At 38.9% G+C, this 23,678-nt stretch overlaps 1 protein-coding gene across 1 annotated transcript; it reads right to left on the minus strand.

The window, feature by feature from the left end:
• Positions 1-6,992: 6,992 nt before the first annotated feature.
• Positions 6,993-22,849, minus strand: HAS2 (hyaluronan synthase 2). The gene is made up of 3 exons (XM_054590087.1): positions 22,223-22,849; positions 9,259-9,360; positions 6,993-7,922 (listed from the first exon to the last, which is right to left on the minus strand). The coding sequence occupies exons 1-3, from the start codon at positions 22,847-22,849 to the stop codon at positions 6,993-6,995; spliced, it is 1,659 nt and encodes a 552-aa protein (XP_054446062.1).
• Between the last annotated feature and the right edge of the window lie 829 nt (positions 22,850-23,678).

Here is a 23,678-nt window from a genome sequence, read left to right on the forward strand (position 1 = left end):
AACTCCCACAGTCAATCCCCTGCTTTGTCCGTGCCCATGAGTCCTCTATTCAAGTTCCTTGTCTTGCTCCTTCCCCTTTTTTCCCCTGTTATCCCTTTCCCCCTCCTCTCTGGTCTAAACATGCATTTTTAAGAAGTAAAAGTCCTTGGCATTTGAGTGTATCCCAGCCTTTGGTCCAGTGGTTTGCTGAGTAAAAATAAAATTTAGGAAAAAAAGAACAAAAGAAAAGGAGAAAGGAACACTAATGAAGTTTGTTGTTTAGAAAGGAGAGAGAAAGAAACTGTTATTAAACTCCTCTTATGTGGCATGTATTTTTCTTAGGCACTCTCATGTACTGTCATATGCTATCTTGGTTACACAGTAACTCTAAGGCGTGACTGTCATTCCCATTATTATTCAGATGAAAATAAGGCTCTAAAAAGAGTGAATTTCTCCAGTTTACACAGAGCCAGTGTTTAAATACAAGTCATTCCACAACCAAACCCCAATTCACAACGAGGCAGAGATCCAAACTTGTTCTGGCCTCATGAACATCCAAAGTGGGCAAATATGCTAACATTTTGTTTTAGGGCAAGAACTTTAGAAACTCCATTTTTGATATGATATTGCTTAACGGTGCCATAATCTTCAGGTACTGTGGTGGACTACCCATGGTGGCTTGTTACTTAAAATCTAACCATCAAAGACCTATAAGCCTGAGAGCTCCTAAGTTATTTTTTTGAGGGAGAATGGATTTCAGCATAGTCCCAATATGTCAGGTTTAAGAGTAAAGTAGTCACCCAGAAATCACAAATTTGAGATTTCTGCATTACAAATAAGATACAAAAGTAGTTGAATCAGGTACAGAAATCTGTTGTATTTGAACTAGTTTTTCCTCTTTTATTTCTTTCAGATGTGCTTAATTTTATGTTGTAAGTAAAGATTTTGTTTGTGTAATGCATGATTAAGACAGTAAAATATTCCAGTCTCTCAAAAAACTTTTCTAACCAAGTTACAAGTTTTGATGAGTTTTGTAAGGTTTTTGTCTGGCAAACTATGAATTGGCAAATTTTTAAGATTGTATCTAGCAACACCTAGCAAATGCACAGCTGTTGAAAAATGATGTAATATAATAATGCATATAATAAATATTAAATTGTGTACCTGTATGTTACTGTTTGCTACATTATTTTGTGTTGAATAATAAAGTACAATACTTTACTCTCCACCACTAAGCTAGGAGCTGGAGATGAAAAAAAAGCAAGCCCGAAACATCTGGGTAAGAGATCCCAGGGGATGGAGCCAGCTGAGAGGGCTTGAACAAGGTGCTAAAATCAACTGGATTGTAGTTTGTTCCTTTGAGATAAGGAACCTGTACTTTCTCCACTTTCCCTCTCTTTCTTAAAACTTGCCATATTCCAACAAAGATTTGAGGCACTTAAATTGTACTAATGGAACTTTGTTTCCCTTTTACCATGATCCTACTAATAGCTTCTTAAACAATGGTCATTCAACTTTGATTCTCAAAGATCCTCCTTCCAGGATTTTTACTCCCTTAAAAGCTTCATCTTAGTCCCTTAAAGCTTCCCTCTATCTTTTTTAATTGAAGAAACACATCATATGTTTTGTGGAAAGGGGAGATGGCATATCCAGGCCTCTGTTCTCCCTGAGAGGGAACATATGTGCTGTGATTGTATCCTGACCCAATTAAGAAATGATTGCATTTGATTTTGCGACTCCACAATCAACTCGTCCAAAGTAGGCAGTAAAGCACGACCCTTTTCTTCGTTTAGAAAGCAATGGTGCTTCTTTTCAGTAAGTGCTCTCGTAAGGTTGCCAAAGTTGTTTCAAAGATTAGGCTCAGGCACACATTGTCCGTTTCCCCAGCATATCAGGATTAAACTCCTTGTAGCCCTGAATAGCTGAGCTAAAACAAGTCACTTAAATTCTCCTAAGCTCCAGTGTACTTTTCTGACAGCTCTTGGGGAAAGTGAACTCTTCTGAGAAGAACCTGTTTCCCGTAGCTCAGAGGCTGGGTCAGTTGAAGGCTCCTCCCTCTTACCCTGTGGTCTTGCACCTGGAGCTGATTACTGAAGTAATAAGGAGGCTCAGCTGTGAGTGTTGTTTTTAGACCTTGAGTGAAAACAAATTGAATTTGTGGTGTCAGGAATTATATACCAGCGTTACCTAAACTAGGTACTGCAGGATAAAAATGTTAATACAGATGTTAACCAACATCTCTGTGGAAAAGGTACCATAGTCATCTAAATGTATGGACTTCTGTATGTGATGGGCCTCTTGCAGATTCAGAAAGCCCTTCGGAACGTTGAAGGTTTCTGAGAATTCCTGCAGGGAAGAACCTGCTTTACTCAGTGTGTCTCAAACATGCCTAAGAATAGAAGTCTTTTATATCATGGGCAATCTTTCAACACCCTGAAGCAGTGACATAGCAAACAGTGTATTCACAGTTCTTTCTTCCAAGCTCAGTTTAACAATTCAGGTAAGAGATACAGGACATCTTAATGGGGGCAAGAGATGAATTTGAGTGACATTGCGGAGGAGGAATCCCTCGGCTATAGTGACCAGGAGTTAGAGGGCAACTGAAAGAAGCTGAAGGGCGTGCCTGATGCCATTCATTAACTGAGGACGTGAGAAGGGAGGCAGATTGGAGGGATTGTGAGGAATGTGGTCCATGTCGGAAGATCACAATACCAGTTTATAGTAACATTTGAACCAAATCCTATTTCTAAATATAACAGTTGATGTGAGATGTGCAAATCCAAACCACCATAAAGTAGTTTGGTTTACAACCTTTCTAGTGCTGTATTCAAAAATATCTGTGTGTACTATGACCCGTCAAATTTAAACACCTCATTCTAGCATTTATCCCAGTTGGATTATGGTCTATGATCCACCTTCAAGTGTACATTCTATAGCTAAGTCCAAACTGTTGGTTAAGTGCTGCCTACACCTTAATTAAATTTCCTGGTTCTGCTTAAAGGATTATGTATCAAACTCACACCTCTTCATTCCTTAGTTCCCATCTAAACTTGCACATCCTGAAAGAATCCCCCAAACACCACACTATCTTGAAGCTTACATTTACAGAGCTAATTATGCATTTCATTACTTCTTTTTATAGCCTCATGCCACTTAATATACCCCTATTATTCCATTTTGCATCAAATGTTTGTGTAATTGTCTTATCCCTCTTACTGAATTATAAGCTTTCTTTGAGCATAGAGAAAATGCACACCTCTTGATTTCTTGTTTATAAGAGGTATTCAGTAAACTTAATTAAAACCAAAATATTTGCTAAAAGTAGGTAAGTTCAATAGGAAAATACAAATATTTGAACTGTTCTATATCTACTATAAAAATTACACTTGGTCTGAGGCAACAATATAAAATGCTAGATTAGAGCATTGTTTCTCAGACTTTAGTGAGTGAAAGTCATCTGAGGATCTTATTGAACACTAATTTCTGGTCCCAGCTTGAGATTTTAATTCAGTGGGTCTGTGGCCATAAGTTTGTGTCTCTAACGAAGTCCCAGGTGACACTAATGCTGCTAGACAGTGGACAACATCCTGAGTAGCACTAAGCAAAGGGTAAGTCTGACATCGTAATGCCTAGACTTCAGTTCTACCACAGAATTTGTCAGCTTGATGATCCCAAGGTACCAAATCTCTAAGCCTCAGATGCCTCACCTATAGAATGCGGATAATAATAATGTAACCACTGGAGACAGACAGGAGAAAACAGATGGTCTATAAACTTTGCTTCTGGCAGCACTTGATAGAGGGTATGTGCTCAAATATTAGGTGTTGGTGCACAATGGTCCAAATCAATCAACAGCTTCCTAAAGAGCAGGGGTCTTTAAGGTACGGCCTGCAGGCCAAATCTGACTCTGCCCATTTTGGTAATGCTGATGAACTAAGAATAGTTTAAAATTTTTTTAATGATTGAAAAACATCAAAAGAATATTGTATAACATGAACATTTTATGAAACTCAAATTTTAGTGTCCATAAATTACTATTGGAACACAGCCACATATTCATTTATATATTGCCTATGGATGCTTTCGTGCTACTATAGCAGAGTTGGTTAGTCATACGACAGTGTGGCCAGGGAGCCTGCAATGGATACTGGGTGGCTCTTTCCATGAAAAGTTTGCCAATCTCTAATATTGCACCAACTGACTTTATCAGTGAATCATTGGGACTAGACCCGTATTTCTGATGGCAATGCTATTCAGTGGCTGTTTTAATAATGTAACTGTACCAAGGTAATGAAGAATTCTTAGGAACTAATAATAAACAAGAATTGAGAAATAAGACATATTTGAGGTGTAAGTAGTAAAATAAAATAATTACCACCAAAGTGCCTCAAACCAGAAAATGCTATTAGACCCCACCCCACCCACCTTTTTTGTTGTTTAAAAAAAGCGATATTATCTTTTTACTGATTATAAAAGCAATAAATGATCAGGGTACTTGGAAAATACAATAATGTATACAGACTATAAATTGACCATATTCCTAGCAGTAGATAACTACATTTAAACACTTGTCTTCACAATTGAAATGTTATTGTACAGATTGGTTATATAATTTAATGTATCATTTCTCCAATATCCTCATACTGTATGCTAGGAATATTGTTTAATGGGGAATGCTCCACTCTTTGTAAATGCCATTCATTTAATTATTGCTCTCATAAGACTATTATTTATAGTGCTATAAAAAATTTCTGAAAATCTCTTTTCCCGCTATGACAAGTCACTGTAATAAAACAGATTTTTTTAAATTTGGACTGCTATAAAGGGAAGAGCAGGGACAAGGGGTTTGCCAGTCATTCTCAATTTTCTAGATCTCCAAACCGTGTCAATTTTGGGGATGCCTACTTTATGGATAGTAAAATGAAATGACTTCTATTATCTTTGATCATGTTTGTTTATTATATAGCCCATTCTTAAATCCATATCATTACAATCAAGTAACATTTTATCTTAAATGCCCCCTTCCCTTAGAAAAACACGCAATAATCTTATCAAAAATATTTTATTTACAAAAAATTAATTATACTATACATCCTATACTGGAAATACATTGAATAATTGCTAAAATAAATACAGGCAATTAATTCAATCTTTTATAAGAATGAGAGAATTTGACATTTGAATGTTATCAAAGCTTAACTTAGAACATAAATAGTTAAAAAGGCAAACTCAAGTTTTAGTCTCATTTATTGGCATGGTGTTGGTCTCCTGCAAGCTGTCCAATCAGTGAGAGACGGAGTGGCAGAACGCTATGTACCTTGTTGTGTTCCGAAGGTAGAATGTGCTTTTTCTTAGGGTAGGTGGAACAGAGATGTCTGCATGAAGAAGCAGAAAGGCAGGAAGCACGTGAAGGAAGACTTCTACGTGACTTTGCTTTCTCACAATACTTTCTATGCAACTATTCATGTGTTCAGTTGTGTTTTTAACACAGGTCTGTTTACACAGCACCAGCTACAAGGCAAGATGGGTTGTGTCAAGTCAGACTGGATAACCGAGGATCTGGAGAAGCACACTTAGCTAGACTACAGGTACCTGATTCATCAATTTTTTTATGTGCCAATTCTTGATACACTTATTAAACCTTGATATCATTTCTACTATGTAAACATATTTATGTTGGCCAGCACAAAAGATGAAGAAATTATCTGTATAATCCAGGAAAAAAGCCTCACTAGAAAGTAAGAGAGCACACATTTTGGATCTGTGTGCTTTGTATTTATTGTAATTGATCCAACTTGATCATGGAAACCTCATACTACCATGGAAAGTGAACTGGCAAGCTGGAAAGTTTAAATATGATCAATATATAGATAGGATCTGGTGAATTCAGGCCACAGAATGAAATGTGATCAGCTGTGTTGCATTTGTCCAAGTTATACAGATAATTTTTTCCACTTCCCATTTTCCTCAGCCTGAGAAAACACTGCCAGAATCTCCAACGGTTATTCATCTTTGATACACATGTTCTGTCCAGTGCTGGATGCCCAGTGTTTTCTTGAGGACTAGCATTCCCTTTCTTTAATCTTATGAAAAAAAAATTGCACTTTTCTACCCCTTTGGCCTTGATTTTCAATTATTTACTTTTTTGTACACATAATTATGTATTTTTACTCCCAAAGTGTGACAGGTATATTGGCCTTTTCTAAAAGAAATGAAGAAAAGTTAATATATTGGATGTTTAAATAATTTTCACAGAAATCAACTATTCAATTTGATAAGGTAAAGAGAGAGAGAAACATTTTATTCTTTCTAACATGAACAACATCAGTCAACCAAGCTTCACATTTTGGGTAGGTTTTATAAGTTTGAATTTTTTCAGAACCTATTTTATTTTATTTTATTTTATTTTTAAAGGAAGAACAGGTGTATTTTGGCAGAGAAGTAAAATATAGAATATGCAAAATTTGTTTTAAAAATTGGCATACAAAATTTTAAAACACAGTACAATTATATAAAAATACAGCACAGCCAACGGCCTTGAAAATTTCCTTTGGCATTTCATTTGGTAGAGTGAAACAAAATCCTTTCTAAAAAAAAAAAAAAAAAAAAATCAGCTATCAACACAGTCCATAAGTTAGGTTGTATACGTTGTTAAGAACTTTTCCTTGAGTTTCCAAAATCCTTTTCTTCCATGATAACCCACATAAAGCACGGCTAGTGAGGTATATAGGGCAAAACACTGTTAGGCGGATGTACAGTAAGGAAAAAGTGCATAAACAAAGAAGTCTTCCCATTTTCATAGAAGGAACAGGTTAAATCTGAATTTCTGGTTGATGTATCATTTTACTTTGGCAGAATCAAAATAAACCCATAGAAATGTCTTTGTTCAAGTCCCAGCAGCAGTGATATGTCTCCTGTGGTGGCATTATCTGATGCCACAGTACTATAGAGTCCCTAGAGGAACTAAGGTTTTGTGTCTGCATGTGTGTTTGCAAACGTCCGACAATGTAAGATCATACATCGAGCACCATGTCATACTGTTGTCCCTTCTTCCGCCTGCCACACTTATTGATGAGAACCACATACAGAGTCAAAAGCATAACCCAATAGCATACGTAGAGCAACGTTCCAACAATTAGGACTGTCTGTTTGGATTCTGAGAATGGCTTTTTAGATTCCTTATAAATGGTGAAAATCACACCACCCAGGAGGATTGTAAACCAAACCGAGACTGGAATGAGTCCTATGAAATTAACAACAATCGTTTTCCTTCCAGATGTGCCCCACCCAGCTTTGTTTATCGTAGCAATTGCAAACATCTTGGCGGGAAGTAAACTCGACATGTACAACACTGAGTAGAGAGACATGAAGACCATGACGATATTTCCTCTAAGGCAGCTGGCAAAGGAGGATTTTATGAGACCTACTAACTGGACAGTCAACAAGAAGAGGAGGATGTTCCAAATTTTACCCCGGTAGAAGAGTTGGATTACTGTGGCAATAAGAAAGAAAGGGAAGAATCCAGTGATAACCGCTTCGTAGGTCATCCACAAGTGATGTTTATGAAACCACATGGCATTGTACAGCCACTCGCGGAAATACGACTTGCTCCAACGGGTCTGCTGGTTTAACCATCTGAGATACTCTACAGGTGTTTCTGTAAGGCACTTGGATCGAGCTGTGTATTTTGTTGCATAGCCCAGACTCAGCACTCGGTTCGTAAGATGCCGGTCATCACCGAAACTGCATTGGCTGCCCATAAATTCCTGATTGTACCAGTCTTCCACAAATTCGTGCAGCAACGAGTTTCTGTACATTCCCAGAGGTCCGCTAATGCACTGGACACAACCAAAATAAGATTGACAGGCCCTTTCTATGTTAAAAGCCATCCAGTATCTCACACTGCTGAGGAAGGAGATCCAGGAATCATACTTGTTTAAAATCTGTGAAAAGGAAGAAATAAAAGGTAAGCCTTAGTTCAAATGCCAACAAAATCCGCACCATCCTAAGGTTAGTAAACAGAGCAAGGTTTGTTATTTTGACTTCCTTCCCTTTTTTTTGACATGACTATTTTTTCAGCTCTGATTCTGTATTACTAGATTAATTTGAGAAGTTGTGTGCATGTGTAGGGTGTTTCTGATGATAGTTTTTTCTACTTCAACACTTTCTGTCTTCTTTTTGTTATGCTTTTTGTTCTTGTTCTTATTATGTTATAATATTGAGATTTTCTTTTTTTTTAGGCTTTAGTTCTCAGTCCCTAAATTCTTCTTCCAGACACTCTTCCCTGCCATCTAGGATTTGAAAGTTTTTAAGTCCTATTGCCTCCTGTTCTGGTTAATTTCCAACTCATCCAATCCTTGGCTATAAATTTTCCTTCTCTTTCCTACTATTTCGCAATGCCAGTGATAAAAGGGTTTGCTTTGGCCTCCTTCCAAAACTTGAATCCTGAAATAATGCTCTATGTAAAGGCTATTCAAAATTATCAGCTTTTTCTTGGCACTATTTCTAAATTCTCCCCTCTGTCTCAATTTTGTTGAGTTCATCTGAATTTTGCATGCTTCCTTTTTACCACCATGTTATTTTTTTGTCCATTGTAGTGTGCTTTCTTTGCCTTCTCTATCGCCATGAATATACAGAATTGTTATACAGCAACACAATACCTAAACTTTAAAGTAAAATTTCATGTGCTTTTCACATTTTGCTAAAATCTAATCTCACATTTGCAAAGAGCTCATTTTAATCTTCAATTTTTGCATATTTATTTTCCCATTCCAACATTTGTTACATGAATTATTTCTCCATTAATAGCAAATAAAGTGAGATAATAATTAGTAAAAATAAATAATTGGAAAACCCATTTATTAATTAACTGCTCCTTTGCCTTTCTCACTAATATAAATTTGAGTTGCTGTTTTTCTTTCTTCGTTTTCCAATTTAGATTTTTTGATAAACCATATATGGATCAGCTTTTTAAGACATAGGTGTGTGATAGAGTCCATCTCCTGCTCTACTTTAGTTCACTTGCAACTAAGTGAACTCCAACAAAAGATTTTACCAGAACATTAAGTTATGGCTCAAGAACATAACTTATCGGCCACTACACATACGGATTATACCCTAGGATTAATCAAAGAAATTCTAATTTTTCCTGCAATTAGAAAAAAAGAGGCAGTAAACTAGGTCCAGAGCACATTCTAATGTATAATACCTGGCACAGAGCTTGGCATGTAGTAAATGGTGCTACTAAAGTGACTCAAACAAAAGGAAAGCCATACGTACCTGGACATCTCCCCCAACACCTCCAACCATGGGGTCTTCTTCTAAAACTTTTACCATCTCTACCGATGAGGCTGGGTCAAGCATGGTGTCTGAATCACAAACCTGTAAAGAAGAGAGTTAAAGAAATGAAAAAACTATAAATATGATCTATACACCCAAAATTGAACACATATATTGTGTCTTCAGCCTTATTGTTACAAGGCCTCAATAAGTGCTTAAATATCACAGGAATGACAGAGTTTGTTTTATCATTGCCAAAACACAGAGCTTGTTTTCCATCAAGTTCAGTATTTAAGTTAATGACAATGCTGGATAAAAAAGCCAAAGTGATGTGCTAGGTATCTTACAGGGTAACTGGCTTGTCCCAATTTGCCAAGGATATTTCTGCGTTTGGTAATGAAAATCTCATAACCCAGGTAACATCCCAGTTTTCCAAGACTTGCAAAATTTCTTGGGTTGGTTACTCTAGATGTTTTTCTTTTTCAAGTTCCTTAAATAAGGCTTTTAGGCAACTTGTCCCTCGGGTGTGAATGATGCTTGGAACACCACTATGACAGTATTAAAAGGGATGCATATTAACAGTTATCCCCCTCCCATTTTAGTATAATGAATAAAAGACAGAAAATCCTCCTACATCTGGTTACATACTTCTGAAGCAACATGTCCATGACCTGGGCTTAGCAGATGACATTGCACCAGAAAGGAAACTAGCAAGATGTTCAGGCCACCTTTATATTCTAGAGTATTAAGTAGTCATCTAGCCCTTTGTATGTAAAAACAGATGTAAATCATCTTAAGCTGTTCTAGAAATGCTAATTGTTCTTACAAACAATCCTTATATGGGTTCAAAAAAAAAAAAAAAAAGCAATTCTGAAACCAAAAAACTATGTCTTCAAGATTATTCAGATTAGTCTCTGTCTATGAACCCCTGACAAATATTCCCATGGGAGGCCCAAGTGGACAGGGTCACACACTGTACTTTTGTTGCAGCCTGATTTTTTAACCAATTAGAAAATAAAAAAGAATACGGTAGATAAGAAACCAAAATATCACCTGCATAGCCATAAACCTGATATAAAAGAAACCAAAATATCACCTGTATAGCCATACAGCTGACATAAAGAATAGGACTTATCTCTGTGGAATAGCAGGCTTCATAATGATGTTCTCCAGTGTAAGAAAGGGTTATCTATTATAGCAAAGAGCATGAAAGGGGCCAGCCTCCTCCTGCAAATACAGTGCCTGCTCCTTTACAAGGTGTGACAGATGTCTGTTCCTTGGTCACAGCTCACTCCCAGGAGGAAGGAGGAGTTGGGCTACTTCTTACTCCTTCCATACTCAATCAGATTAAGTCCCTTCTCTCTCAGAGAGGAAGGGAGACATCTGGGAAAGGCCACTACCTTGTCTCATGGGTGGGTTATAGCTGTCGATGGAGCATCTTCTAATATATGGTCAAAGAGAATCAGAAGTAGGCAAAGTGCTGCCATCCCTCTATTCCTAATTGACACTAAGAAGATATAGCATTCTTTTCTGGGGAATGCAAGGTCCTAGTAGGTATCAAGTGAACAGAGTGAACATGTGAGGAAAGGAACCAGTTTCACATCCCCATCCAAACACTAAATGACATGATCAGCAGAGACCGGGGTGTTATCTGCAACTCCCATTATTTTGCCATCAAGTCTGGCTCTGTTGGATTGGTTTAATCAAGATTAACCGATTCATATCGAATGTAACTATCTTTAGTTACATTCTCCAAACTACTTCACACACAAAAAAATAGGGACTTGAGGTAACCGTTTCAAACAACAACAACAAAAACTAAGAAAATAGCTTACTAAGGAATCTCAACATTTTTAAACATGTGTCAATTTTACTAATAGCTTTTATTCTGAAAATATTAACTAAGAATGCTGGTGAAAACATCAATTCAAATGAATTATTGGAGCATATGGGGCAATCTAGTTATAAAAAGTGAGCTTATCACCTCACTGGATTTAATGAAGTATAGCAATTTTAGAGTTAACTTCTGAATATTTTATTTTATTTAACTTATTTAGAAGAATCCATTTCCTAATAAAAACCATTCATTTATTCAGTCAGTCTGTCAATCAGTTACTTTACTTACTTTACTTTAGGGTGGGAAAAAAATTTAGTCAGCCACAAGGCATTAATTTTTCATTGCAGAAAACAGGATTTCGCTAACACTTGGATTTGTAGCCAATCATCCCAAGCCTCAGAAGCCTAAACAAGCTTGGTCTCACTTACTTTAGAGGGAAAAAAACTCAGTCAGCCACAAAGCATTAATTTTTCATTGCAGAAAACAGGATTTCACTAATACTTGGCTTTGTAGCCAATCATCCCAAGCCTCAGAGGCCTAAACAAATTCTTCTGAGGCAAAGATCCTCCCTCCTCGTTGATGCCTTGTCTATCACTGGTTTGTATGTGGCTACAAGGAGGGCAAGCCTATAGGGAGGGTGCAGAAAGCAGAGGCAGAAGTCCAGTCCACCTTCAGAATCCAGCATCCTGAGCGTTTAGGGCCACACCCCCCTCTATTGACTCAAGCTGGGAAAGGTAAAACCAGAAAGCTAAAATAAGACTAAAAACAACAGGAAGGGGGCAATCTAGAATTAATGTTCAAGTAACTCCGCCTGCATGTGAGCCTAAGCAGAGCAAGGCAGCTGCCCCTTTGAAATGACTAAACTTGAACCTAACTTTTGAGGTTCTGCATATTTAAATTGGCCCTCCCCACCCCCATAGTTTCCAAGAGCAAAGTGCCAGGAGTTCTCAGAGACTGTTTGCATGGTGAGTTTAACTGTGTTGGAAGGGAAAGCTCTCAGAAATGCCTTGGAAAGGGGTTTGTTATAGTAGCTTTAAGAAGTTCATTTTCTGGATGTTATTTGGTGATAGAATGCCAGCTAGAAAGTCACCGTCTATGACAGTCTGTAAAACCATGTATGTTCATCGACCTAATAGTATTTATATTTTTAGTGTTTAAGGAGTATAGTTGGTATAGTAGGAATGGGATTTCCAGTTGTCTCCTCACTAATTAAAACCAAGTATGTAATTTCATTAATGTTGGTTTGCTGTTTAGCTCTAGGCTAGAAGCTGTGGGGGAGGACATACGCCAGTTCACACAGAGCTTAACCTCACACGGAGAAAACACCGGAAACTATTAGAGTACAAATCAAAACGTCTTTCTGTCCACACTGAATATATCTATGTAATTTGTCTCAACCACATGATCAAGTCATAAGATTCCTCACTAGGAGATACAGAAGTGGAGCAAAAGCGAAGTCACTGAATTTTGATTACAATGAGTAGAAAAATCTCAAGACAAAAAGACACTACTGCGAGGACCCAGCCACCTCATTTTTAACCACAAAATCATCATCTAAAATGCATGAGATGTCCTGATTGGTGTAGCTCAGTGGATTGGGCGTCATCCTGCAAACTTAAGAGTCGCAGGTTTGATTCTGGGTCAGGGCACATACCTGGGTTGTGGGCCAGGTCTCTGGTAGGGAATAAGCCAAGAGGCAAGGGATGTTTTTCTCCCTCCCTTCCCTCCTCTCTAAAAATAAATAAATAACGTATGAAGCCATCTCTCTTCTTCCTTTACTATCCTAGCCAAGAGTCAAACTCTCCCTTTTCCTATGTAGAACAGGGGGTGGCAAACTAAGGTCCATAGGCCAATCCCAGCCTGCCACCTGTTTTGATAGGGCTTGTGGGCTAAAAATGGTTTTTACATTTTTAAATATTTGAAAATTCAAAAAAAAAATGTAACACATGGAAATTATATGAAAGTCAAATTTCCACATCCATAAATAAAGTTTTATTTGAACACAGACATGGATGCTTATTCATTTTTATATTATCTATGGCTGCTTTCACACAAAAACAGCAAAGCTGTTTTAGATGGTTGCAAGAGAGACCACATGGCCTACACCAAGCCTAATATTTACTACCAGGACTTTCTAAGCAAAGTCTGCCTTGGGACTAAAATAATTGGTTGCAGAAGGAGGATTCTCTTCCCTAAAATTAAAAGAAAAAAAAATAAGTTAAGATTAAATATGTTCTAAGCCCCAATTTGAATTCTAGGAGTTTTTTAAAGACTGCCTCCATCTCCCTGTTATAAATAACCATAACTGCTAAAAAGTGTAAAACATTAATAAATTAGTTTTTGTTTAGCCAAGATGCTAATTTTAAGAACAAATGCCATCAGAATCAAGAAGCCTCAATTAAGTCTTGAGTCCTGTATCTTACTTCTATGACCATGAACAAGCCATTTATCATCATTATGATGCCAGGTGAGACAGAGCCTATTAAAAGTACTTCATAAATTACAAAGGACTGCAGAAAAGTATGCCACTAGTATTAAGTAATGATCTTTAAATTTTCATACTCCCTAAGTAAACCGCTATCTAGAGTCAGGAGAATCCTTACCACAAACAAATGGCTCAGTAGAGAGAATCTCTAAAGGGAACATGAGAATTGATTACATTATCAAGCATCTCATGTATTTTGAACCATCTATAATAATTAGTTGTAGATTATGAGTCTATAGTCTTGTAGTCCTTAACCTACCTTGCTGTAATTTAAATAAAAATCTCCTCTAGAAATACTGCTTATTCTACCACATGCTTTTCAAATTCTGAGACCTAAGTCTAAAGTGCCTAGTGTTCATGCTTTGCTTTTATTTTTTTCCAGAATGACTGATGGATTCCCTGCCTCCGCCTGCTCTATACCACTTCAAAGGGCATTGAGACCTATGCAGCAAGAGGAAATCTTAATTGCTCTGGCTGCCTTCGATGAGGAAACAGGTTGAGAATAAATCAGAAAAGACCCCATCTGTTGCTCCTGCCTTTACCCTTTGCCTGCTTGTAAGCCTCAGCCCTTTCTTAACCTTGACCCCTCATCTTAACCTTGACCCAGGGAGACAATTTTTTGCTAGTGTGTGGAACTTACTCTTGGCCATGATCCCCATTACCCAGCTTCCCAAGAAAGTAAATGGGAAGCTCTCCTTACTTGTTGCCTGCCCCCCCAACCCAATTTTCTCTAGCAAAAAGGATAAACCAGAACCAAAATTCACAAGTAGTTATTTACTAGCAAATAAGATGGTACCAGTCTCCCTGAATTCCTAATAGTACACCAGAGCAAACACACTACTGGAAAGAAAACACTATGCAAATGTTGGAATGAAACAGATCCAAGTCCTAATCCATCATTTACCAGTTAGTTATATATACTTGAACTAGCTTCTTGACCTAAGACTCCTTACTTCACCATCCTAAGCCTTGTTCCCTCTGGTGAAAACTATAGACAATCATAACTCCCTCATAAGTTTGTTGTAATGTTAAGCTAATTAAATAATGTATGTAAAGCACTTAATGTCTAGCTCATAGTAAATGTTCAATAAAAGATATATACTAAAAAGGAATAAACCAAAACCAGAGGCACAAACTAAATAAAGACATGAGTCCAATGAGAGAACGGGTCTTCCTTATTATCACTGTTAAAAATAAATAAATAAATAAAGCTGTTACTCAGCAGGAAACCAATGTGTCTAGTCCAATACCTGATAAATATAAATTAAGGAAGTTGAATTCTTGATCAGTGAATGCAAAAGTCCTTAGTTTGGGCTGTATAATAGGAAAAAGAAATAGCAAAAGTAGAGAGCAGTTACAGGGGATTGTGATTGGTTTAGAGCCTGGAATGTACCCTTCGAATATGATGTGTGAAATTTCATCATTTAGTAAAGCGTAAACTCTGGACACATGGTGGAATGAATTGCTCAAATTGTTATAAAATTCTAAACTTTGATCAACCTAGAATGTCTTCAAAACATAAGGTTAAAAAAGAAATCATTTGGTTATTCTTATCTCCTTTTTAGTGAGGCTATAAACATGAATGAAAGTTAAAGAAGGTACAAAGAAAAGTGGTAAGCCAGCTGGAAAAGTGAGAAATTAAATGTTATCAACTCTAAGGCTTAAGCCATCCTTATTCCAAAGGATTGGAATTCTCATTCTAAAGAAGGAAATCAGGAAATCCCATAATGGTGGCCCATAATGCTTTACATTCAAGAACCCAATTTCAGGAGAAAGGGTACCGTAAAGTAAGAAACATGATAGTGATTGATAAATGAAAAGAAAATTCTTCCCCCGTTTTGTTTTGTGCTGATTACAATTTTGCAAAGTCTAGGTATGTTGCTAGAAAGAGACTGAAATGTCAGAGAAATTAAACCGTACTATGTTAGGGTCCGGGGCTAGGAGTGGTTCCAGAGAGCGTCTGTCCTACCAACTGAGGCCCATAGCAAGAAAACAAGAGTTGAGTCTAGAATTCACATTTCCCCATTTCTATTTCAGGGTGCTATTAACCTTATCCTGAAAAATGAAGGATACAAAGAGACATATAAAATTCTCAACACTGGCCCTCAGAATATTTCAGTTGCTTAGGCTTCCTAGACAGAATAGAAGTCAATCAAATACTGTATACAGTGGATCCTCCTTACTCATGATAGTTGATGTTCTACAGTTTCCTTGCACACTGAATTAGCAAGTACCAAACAACTGCTTCTAGTAGAAATATAAGGTTAGGGTTCCCCAAGCTTCCAGTCACAGCATTTTTGTCAACTGACCAACACCTAGCCTTGTTTTATTTGTGTTTAAATATACTATGAGTCTTTAACATTGAATTCATGGCCAACAGCACTATAACTCATGTCTAAACAAAGCTCGTCTAACAAATATATTTTCTCCATACAGCAATCACAGCCTTCTTGCTCTTAAGAACCCTAGAAAGCCCTTCAGCACTATACTTGAAGTCATTTTAAACAGCTACTTCACCAAAGGAAAAAAGCACAAGAATGTGAAAAATGTGATACTAAATAGACTATGAGGAAGTTACCTATTTACGGTATAAAAGCTAAAACAAGAAGACAAAGTATGGTCTTGTTTGACCTGAGCTGGGAACATGCCCACAGTGAATCAAATTTTTTGCCACTCTGTGTGTCTGCAAATGATCACAAAAGTACTTTCAAGTACTGATTTTGGGGTCACAAGTATATTTTAATGAGTAGCATAATTTACAAATACAAAATCTATGAATAATCAGGGTCAGCTCATTATGAGTGATTTAGTCTTTTCTCCTGCTCAAAGTATCTCGGATACCTAGGATGCTACAAAATTAAATTAATAATATTGCCTCCTATATTCTTCCCTTTAGAAAATGGTCATATTTGTTGTATATTTTCTGCCTGCAAAATCTCTTATGCACACATTAGGGGATTTTTTTTTTCCCTTTTTGCACATAGTCTAGTTAGTGGTCACTTATGTTGGCCACTTATCCATGTCTAATGACTAAGATGTAATGATGAATAAAACAATTATATAATCTAGATATCAAAGGATACTTAAAGTCTTTTGATATTGAGTATTTTTTAAAAAAACCAAAAAAGTGAGGAGAATCGAGATGGCGGAAGAGTGAGCAGAAGTCACACCGACCTCCTCCTAAGGCCAATCTGGAATTACAACTACATTGTGGAGAAATCACCTGTAACAGACAACTGAACAATAGCAACAGAGGAGCCTTATAACCTCAGACAGACAGAAGAATCAGCTTTAGCACAACCTAACTGATAAGGAGTGTGGCAGAGACTTGAGAAAGCAGGTGGGGCACCCACGGTTGGCAGCACCAGAAGGACATTGAAATGGCCAGTTGGATCCCCGAGACGAGTGGGCTCTAAACCATAAGCAGGGATTCTCCAGCCTACAGCAGAGCCGACAAAGTACACAGATAACAACCAGCTGTGAAAAGTGGCAGGGTTGCTCTCTGCCAAAGACAGGCAGCTGGAGACGTAAAGAACCATTTAAAGGGCCAATGTATAAATTTTTGTTTGCAGCCACTTACCCTGGTCTCCAGCAAAGGTGGGGGCAGAGTGGGCTAGAGATGCCTGAAGAGAGACTGGGGAAGGAGGCATTGGGAAGAGAACGGAGAGAGTAGCTGGCAGGATCCCAGTGCTGACTCATCCCCCATATGGCAGCAGCCATCTTGCTCAGGCAGACCACTCCCCTGAGTGGCATCAGCGTGAGAAGACACAATAGCGCGTCCCCAGGAGGGACTCTGCCCTGCCATCTGGTGTCTAAGCCGGCCTGCTGAGTACAGAGAGGCAGCCACAGATAGTAGATCCCTGGATAAAGGGGGTGCAGAGCGGTCTAGAGGCACTTGAGGAGAGACTGGCGACGGAGGCTTTGGAGAGAGAACTGAGAGAGGAGCCAGCGGGATCCGGTGCGGACTCATCCCCCATACGGTGCGGACTCATCCCCCATACGGCAGCAGCCATCTGGCTCAGGCAGACCACTCCCCTGAGTGGCAGGAGCATGAAAGGACCCAATAACCCCGCCCCCAGAGGGACTCTGCCCCGCCTTGTGGTGTCTAAACTACCTGCTGAGTGCAGAGTGACTAGATTAACAGCTGAAGGAGACAGCCACAGACAGTAGATTCCTGGAAGTCTTAAAGAGACTGTCTAAGGTCAGACAGGGTCCACATCTGACATCATTAGAGGCAGATCCAGAAAGTAAAAACAGCAGTCTCCTACCACAGAAATTCACACCAAAGTCAGGAAATCAAGACAGATCAATTGAAGAAGCAGAAGCAAAAAAGAAGAGTCTCACAAATAATGGGAAGACAACAAAACACCCCCAGTCGAAGTGAAAGGAGGAATCCCCACAAAGAGAACTAAATGAAATAGAGGTATGTAAATTATCAGATATTGAGTTCAGAACAATGGTTCTAAGGAAACTCAATGAGCTCAGTGAGCTCAGAGAGAATTACAAAACACTACAGGGAAACTACAAGGAATTTACTGCAAACTATATCAGCATGAAAAAGGACATAGAAACTATGAATAAGAGACAAGAAGAAATGAAGAATACAATTTCTGAATTTAAGAACACAGTAGAAGGAATCCAAAGCAGGCTAGATGAAGCCGAGGGTCAAATCAGTGACCTGAAGCGCAAGGTAGAAAAAAGCTCCCAGAAAGAGCATGAAAATTAAAATACTCAAAAAGAATGAAGGCATGTTTAGGGAAATGCAAGACAACCTGAAACATAATAATATCCATATAATAGGAATACCAGAAGGAGAGGAGGAGGAGAAAGGGATAGGGAACCTGTTTGAAAAAGTCATGATGGAAAACTTCCCTAATTTGAGGAGAAAAAAAGTCACACACGTCCAGGAAGCATAGAGGGCCCCATTCAAGAGGAACCCAATGAGGCCCACTCCAAGACACATCATCATTAAAAAGGCAAATCATCTTAAAAAGATGGAACTCCTACCTTTTGCAACAATTAGGATGGAACTGGAGACTACTATGCTAAGTGAAATAAGCCAGTCAGTGAAAAACAAATACCGTATGATCTCACTTGTAAGTGGAATCTATTCAACAAAATAAACCAACAAGCAAAATAAACCACAGGCATGAACACATGGAGCAGACTGAAAGTGACCAGAGGGGATGGGGAAGGAGGACAATGGTGGGAAGAAGAAGGGACTAAACAAAGAACATGTATGAATGACCTATGGACTTGGACAACAGAGTGGGAATTGACTGTGGGGGGGGGGGGGAGGGGTGGAGGATGGTAAAGGGGGAAAAACTGAGACAACTATAATAGAATAAACATGATTTAAAAATTAAAAAATTTAAAAAACCCAAAAAGGTAAACATAATGTAATCCTAAAATTGCTTTAAAAATAAGGGGAAAATATAAAGGTATATACAGGAAAGAATTCAATGTGATGATCTCTGGGTCATTTATTTGTTACAGATGATTTTACATTTGCTCATTGTGCTTTTCTGTATTTTTTTAAAGCACTAACATAAGCATGTGTTACTTTGGTAAATAAAAAGCTGACATAAATACTATTTTGAAAAGATAAAACAGACAACTGACTTTCGCCCTACCCTAAGCCAAATACAGTCAGATCAGAATCTGTCCTACTTTAAAAGTTTCCCCTGAAAATACTTCAATTAAAAAAAAAAAAAATCAAGAAAATCTTCTTAATTCTCATTTCCTTCATCTCATGTTACTGCCTTCTTCTGCTTTTCCCCATCTCTGAAAACAACCACTACTATCCCAGATAAATTTGCTAACATGCTGGCTTTCTCCTAGATTAAAGCTTCCCTCTGTATTCCACATCAGCATTAATGATTTGAATGGCTTTAAGGCTGAGACAGTAGTCAGAAGGAGTTAAAAGCTGAGAGAGATAGAGGAAGGGTGGTAACTGATACAAAGTCTGCTCTGGCAGAGACCAGAGGGAACAGACCCAGAGAGCCCATGAGCAGAGGCAGAAAGGTTAACACTGGGAAGTGAGGTTGGGTACCCTGGACCTGTAAGCAGGAGAGAGTAACAGAGATCTTGATGACTTTCAGAACTGTCCTTTGGCTCTTCCCTTTCGTAGGAGGCAAGGTCTGTTAGTCTGTTAGTTGTTAGGCAGGGAGGAGTTTGGATAGTAGGAGCTGGGAGAGTGGTGAAGGTATGAAATAATAGGTTATGAGAGCAATAAGAAACACATCTCTCTATTCAAGAGCAAGTAAACAGTGCTGACCAGTGACAAAGACCCAGCTGCAGCTGGAAACCAAACATTTTGGCCATTTCTCTGCACAGTGAAGCAGTGTTCTCCAGCCAGGTTAGCAAGCACGTCAACAGATGGTCAACTTCTTCCCCAGCCCCCATTTTGGCTTATGTATTAGCACCTGAAGGTTGCTTGCTTCCTCCTTCCTTCCCTAATCAGCCTGAACCTACTTGTAATGCTTAGTAGCCAGCTTCCTCCACCTCATTCTCCTTTCCTTTTCTGTGGCTTCTCTGTGACTCTCAGACCCTGGGTCAAAGCATTCAGTGATAGACTCTATTAGTTTGAACCTTATTGACATTTCCATTTGTACAGGGCACACATGATTAAATACTGGGGATTTGATGAGGATGGCAAAGTGGAATTACCTGGTTTCAGAATGCCACGTGTTTATTAACCCTTTTTTTTTTTTAGCACTTGGAATGGGCCAATAATCCCAGGAGGATGCAGGGCCCAGTTACGAGCTGCTGCTCAGCCTGCCTCTCCAGAGGCCTCGGCCTGAAGGGAGGAGAGTCCTCCAGCCTGGTTAGGGTCCTAGCAGCAAGCCTGCTCTAAGATTTTTTTTTTTTAATTATTTTTTCCTGGACAGGCTCAATGTCAAGTTGTCAAGGATACAAACAAAATTCAAAACAAGAATGATGGGAAGAGAGAGTTTGGGAGGAACAGGTTTTAAAAAAAAGAAAAGCCACACAATCATGTCTTGATTAGAAATGACAACTACAGTGATTGTTTTAACTACAATTAAAAGCAAAATGTCAACAGATGTTTTCTCGTTTTCGGCTCAGCATAATTTTCAAATCCTATGCAAGTTCCCCAGTCATCCCTTCCTTTACATGGGTCATTTCATGCCTCATCTGGGCCTGAAGCTGCAGGATGTAAGCAGGTAAGAAAAGGCCAGATTTAGCTGAAACGACCTTAATTGTATCAAAATTCTAGAAATTAGGACAAACTTGAAGGTGAAACTCTATTAACTCTGTAAAAGAGAGGTCAATATGCAGACTGGTATCAACTGAAGAAATGCCTCAAAACTCTTCAGATACTGAGCAAAATGAACAGTCGTAGCAATTGACGTGTACTGGAAGTTTTAAGTAAGGACTACATGATTAACATAATAAATGATAATAACAGCAAACTTGTAATAACATTAACGATACTATCACTAACAACTTCTGCTACCTTTGTCACTTTTGTACACGTTAGTTACATGTTTTGGAATCGTAACCTTGTGGGGCTGGTTTATTCTATCCAGAAAACTGACGCTCCGCGGCCGCAGCTCTGCCCGGGTCATCCAGCCACTACTAAGCGGCTTAGCACCTCAGTCAACCGAGGCTAACGCCGATGCCCTTGCCAATCCTATTACACAGAGTGACCCACAAGGCATGACTGTGTGGCCATAAGGGCCACAAGGTATAGGGTGGGCCTTCTGAAACCTATGATTGTACTTTTCGGTGAAAAGGGAGACTTGTCCCAGTACACTTCTCAAACCTGAGACAGACCTCCCTTCTTGATATCATCATGGCCAAAATCTAACTAAAGTATCCACAGAAAATTACACCTAAAGCATGCACAGGGACCCTACTAACATCCTAAAGAAAAAAGCTGCAATGAGAACTAGGAGAAAAGGAACCCTAGAGTGAGCAATCAGGAAATTAACGAGACACAGCCCAGTCTAATTTTCATGCAAGCAAACACCGTCACAAATGCTTTCAAAGGTCAAGTTGCAGTGAGTGAGGTAATGCTGTTTGGGGAGTGAAATAAACATTACTTTGGTTTTGCTCTGGGAAGGTTTTTATTTTTCCCTCTCTTTTTCATATTTCTTCTTTCCCTGTCTCAGTTTTGAATTGCTTACCCATTACAGTCCAAATTGTCCTATCACCCCCATTTTGCCAGGTCTCTGTGAAATCCACTTTATAGCCTTCCTTTGGGCCTGCGGATTTTTCCCAAGACCCTCTGCTCGGCAGGCACTATTTTCTTACAAGGCTGGAGATTTTAAGAGTGTGGGAAATGACGTTGGATTTGACTTGGCAGAACCAAAGCAGGCAGAGAAGGGAAGGGGAGAGAGAAAAGAAGGAAGGGTCTCCTGTTCAGAATAATCTTGGTTTCCAACCAACAGCATTGCACAAGTTAAGCATTTTCATAGATAGTCTTAACAGTTTTACAAGATTTTTTTTTTTCTCTCTCTCTTTCAAAATGTGCTTTCAACAGTCATGCTGTTTTCCAATGAACTGAAAGGGGTACTGTGTTCAGAAGCGACAAGGATGGGCTATAAGCATATGACTGGAGATACAAAAGCTGCTTTATTTAAATGTATGTTTGCCCTGGCAGGGATTCGGAAACCTACCTGCACATAATCCACACTGCGTCCCAGCGCTCTGAAGGCCGTGTACATGACTTCTCTTTTTCCACCCCATTTTTGCATGATGCAAATACTTTTGTTGGACAAGACCAACTGGGTAACATGTTGGGAGCTTTCTTTATGTGACTCCTCCGTCTCACCGGGACCCTTCTCATGAAAGTTGTTCTTCCAGATGTAAGTGGCTGATTTGTCCCTGCCCATGACTTCGCTGAAGATGTCCATCATGTAAAGGTCATCTTCCGAGTTCCCATCTATGACCATGACGACTTTAATCCCAGGGTAAGTGAGCCTTTTCACAGATTGCAAACATTTCCGTAAGTAGTCTGGATCTTCTTGATATGCAGCGATGCAAAGAGCAACAGTTTTGTTCAATTTAATGGGGGTTTCTAGGGATTTTTTCATTTTTCGGTGCTCCAAAAAGGCAAACAGGCTTTGGATGATGAGGTGTGATGCTAAAAAGGCACCATACAGTCCAAAAGAGAAGTAGTAATTATCTGTTTGGATAAACTGGTAGCCAACAATATAAGCAGCTGTGATTCCAAGGAGGAGAGAGACTCCAAAAAGTGTGGTTCCAATTATTCTCAGGATACATAGAAACCTCTCACAATGCATCTGTAATGTAATCAAAGATACTCTTGGTTAATGACTCCTGTCCCACACCTGTTCTATACATGGTATTATGGGTTGAGAATTGGACTAAGAGCATTCAGGAGTTCTAACCCTGAGTTTCTCACCGACTAGCCGTGCAACTTCCTGCATCTCAGTTTGCTCACCTGCAGAATGGGAGTACATAAGGATGTCTGTCCTTCTATGACACCACAGAAGCCAGTTTCAAGAATCAGATGGCGTGATGGGCAGTCGCACTATTGAAACCATAACATGTTCAACAAGTACATGGAAGCATTGTTTTCAGTGTGTTAGATCATTTCTCTAAGGTTGCACCCTACACAGATGGTCCTAACTAGGTGTGGAACCTGAATTTCCTAGCATGCAGGGTCACCTGGCTTCCTACACTATGTTCTCTCCTTATCCGATACTGACCAGCAAAAAAATCCAAAAGACAATTTGCTAAATTGCTCCTGTGTCATTGCATCTCCTCTCTAGCGCTGATCCCTCAGCTCACAGGCTTTCCGTGCAGCCCGCTGAGGTTGGAGACGAGGACGCCTACCTGGGTTCTAGTACCAGCTCTTCCATCAACTGGTTGTGCAACCTTTAGAGGGTCAGCTCTGCCTCTCTGGGCCTCAGTTTTTTAAATGTGCTATATGACAGAGCTTACACTCAATTATTCCCAAAAGCTTTATTGACACGGACATCTATCGAAGCCCCTGTAACTCTGCACTCCTTTCTTTTGTTCAGATGGCTCTTCCACCCCTCATCACTAACACCAAATGGGGATCAGGACCCTTCCTGGAACACAGTAAGGGTAAGCACACAATAAATG

This window comes from Pteronotus mesoamericanus, unplaced genomic scaffold (genome assembly GCF_021234165.1).
Source record: "Pteronotus mesoamericanus isolate MK-2021 breed Mesoamerican mustached bat unplaced genomic scaffold, CSHL_Meso_final scaffold_174, whole genome shotgun sequence".
NCBI classification, from domain to species: Eukaryota; Metazoa; Chordata; class Mammalia; order Chiroptera; family Mormoopidae; genus Pteronotus; species Pteronotus mesoamericanus.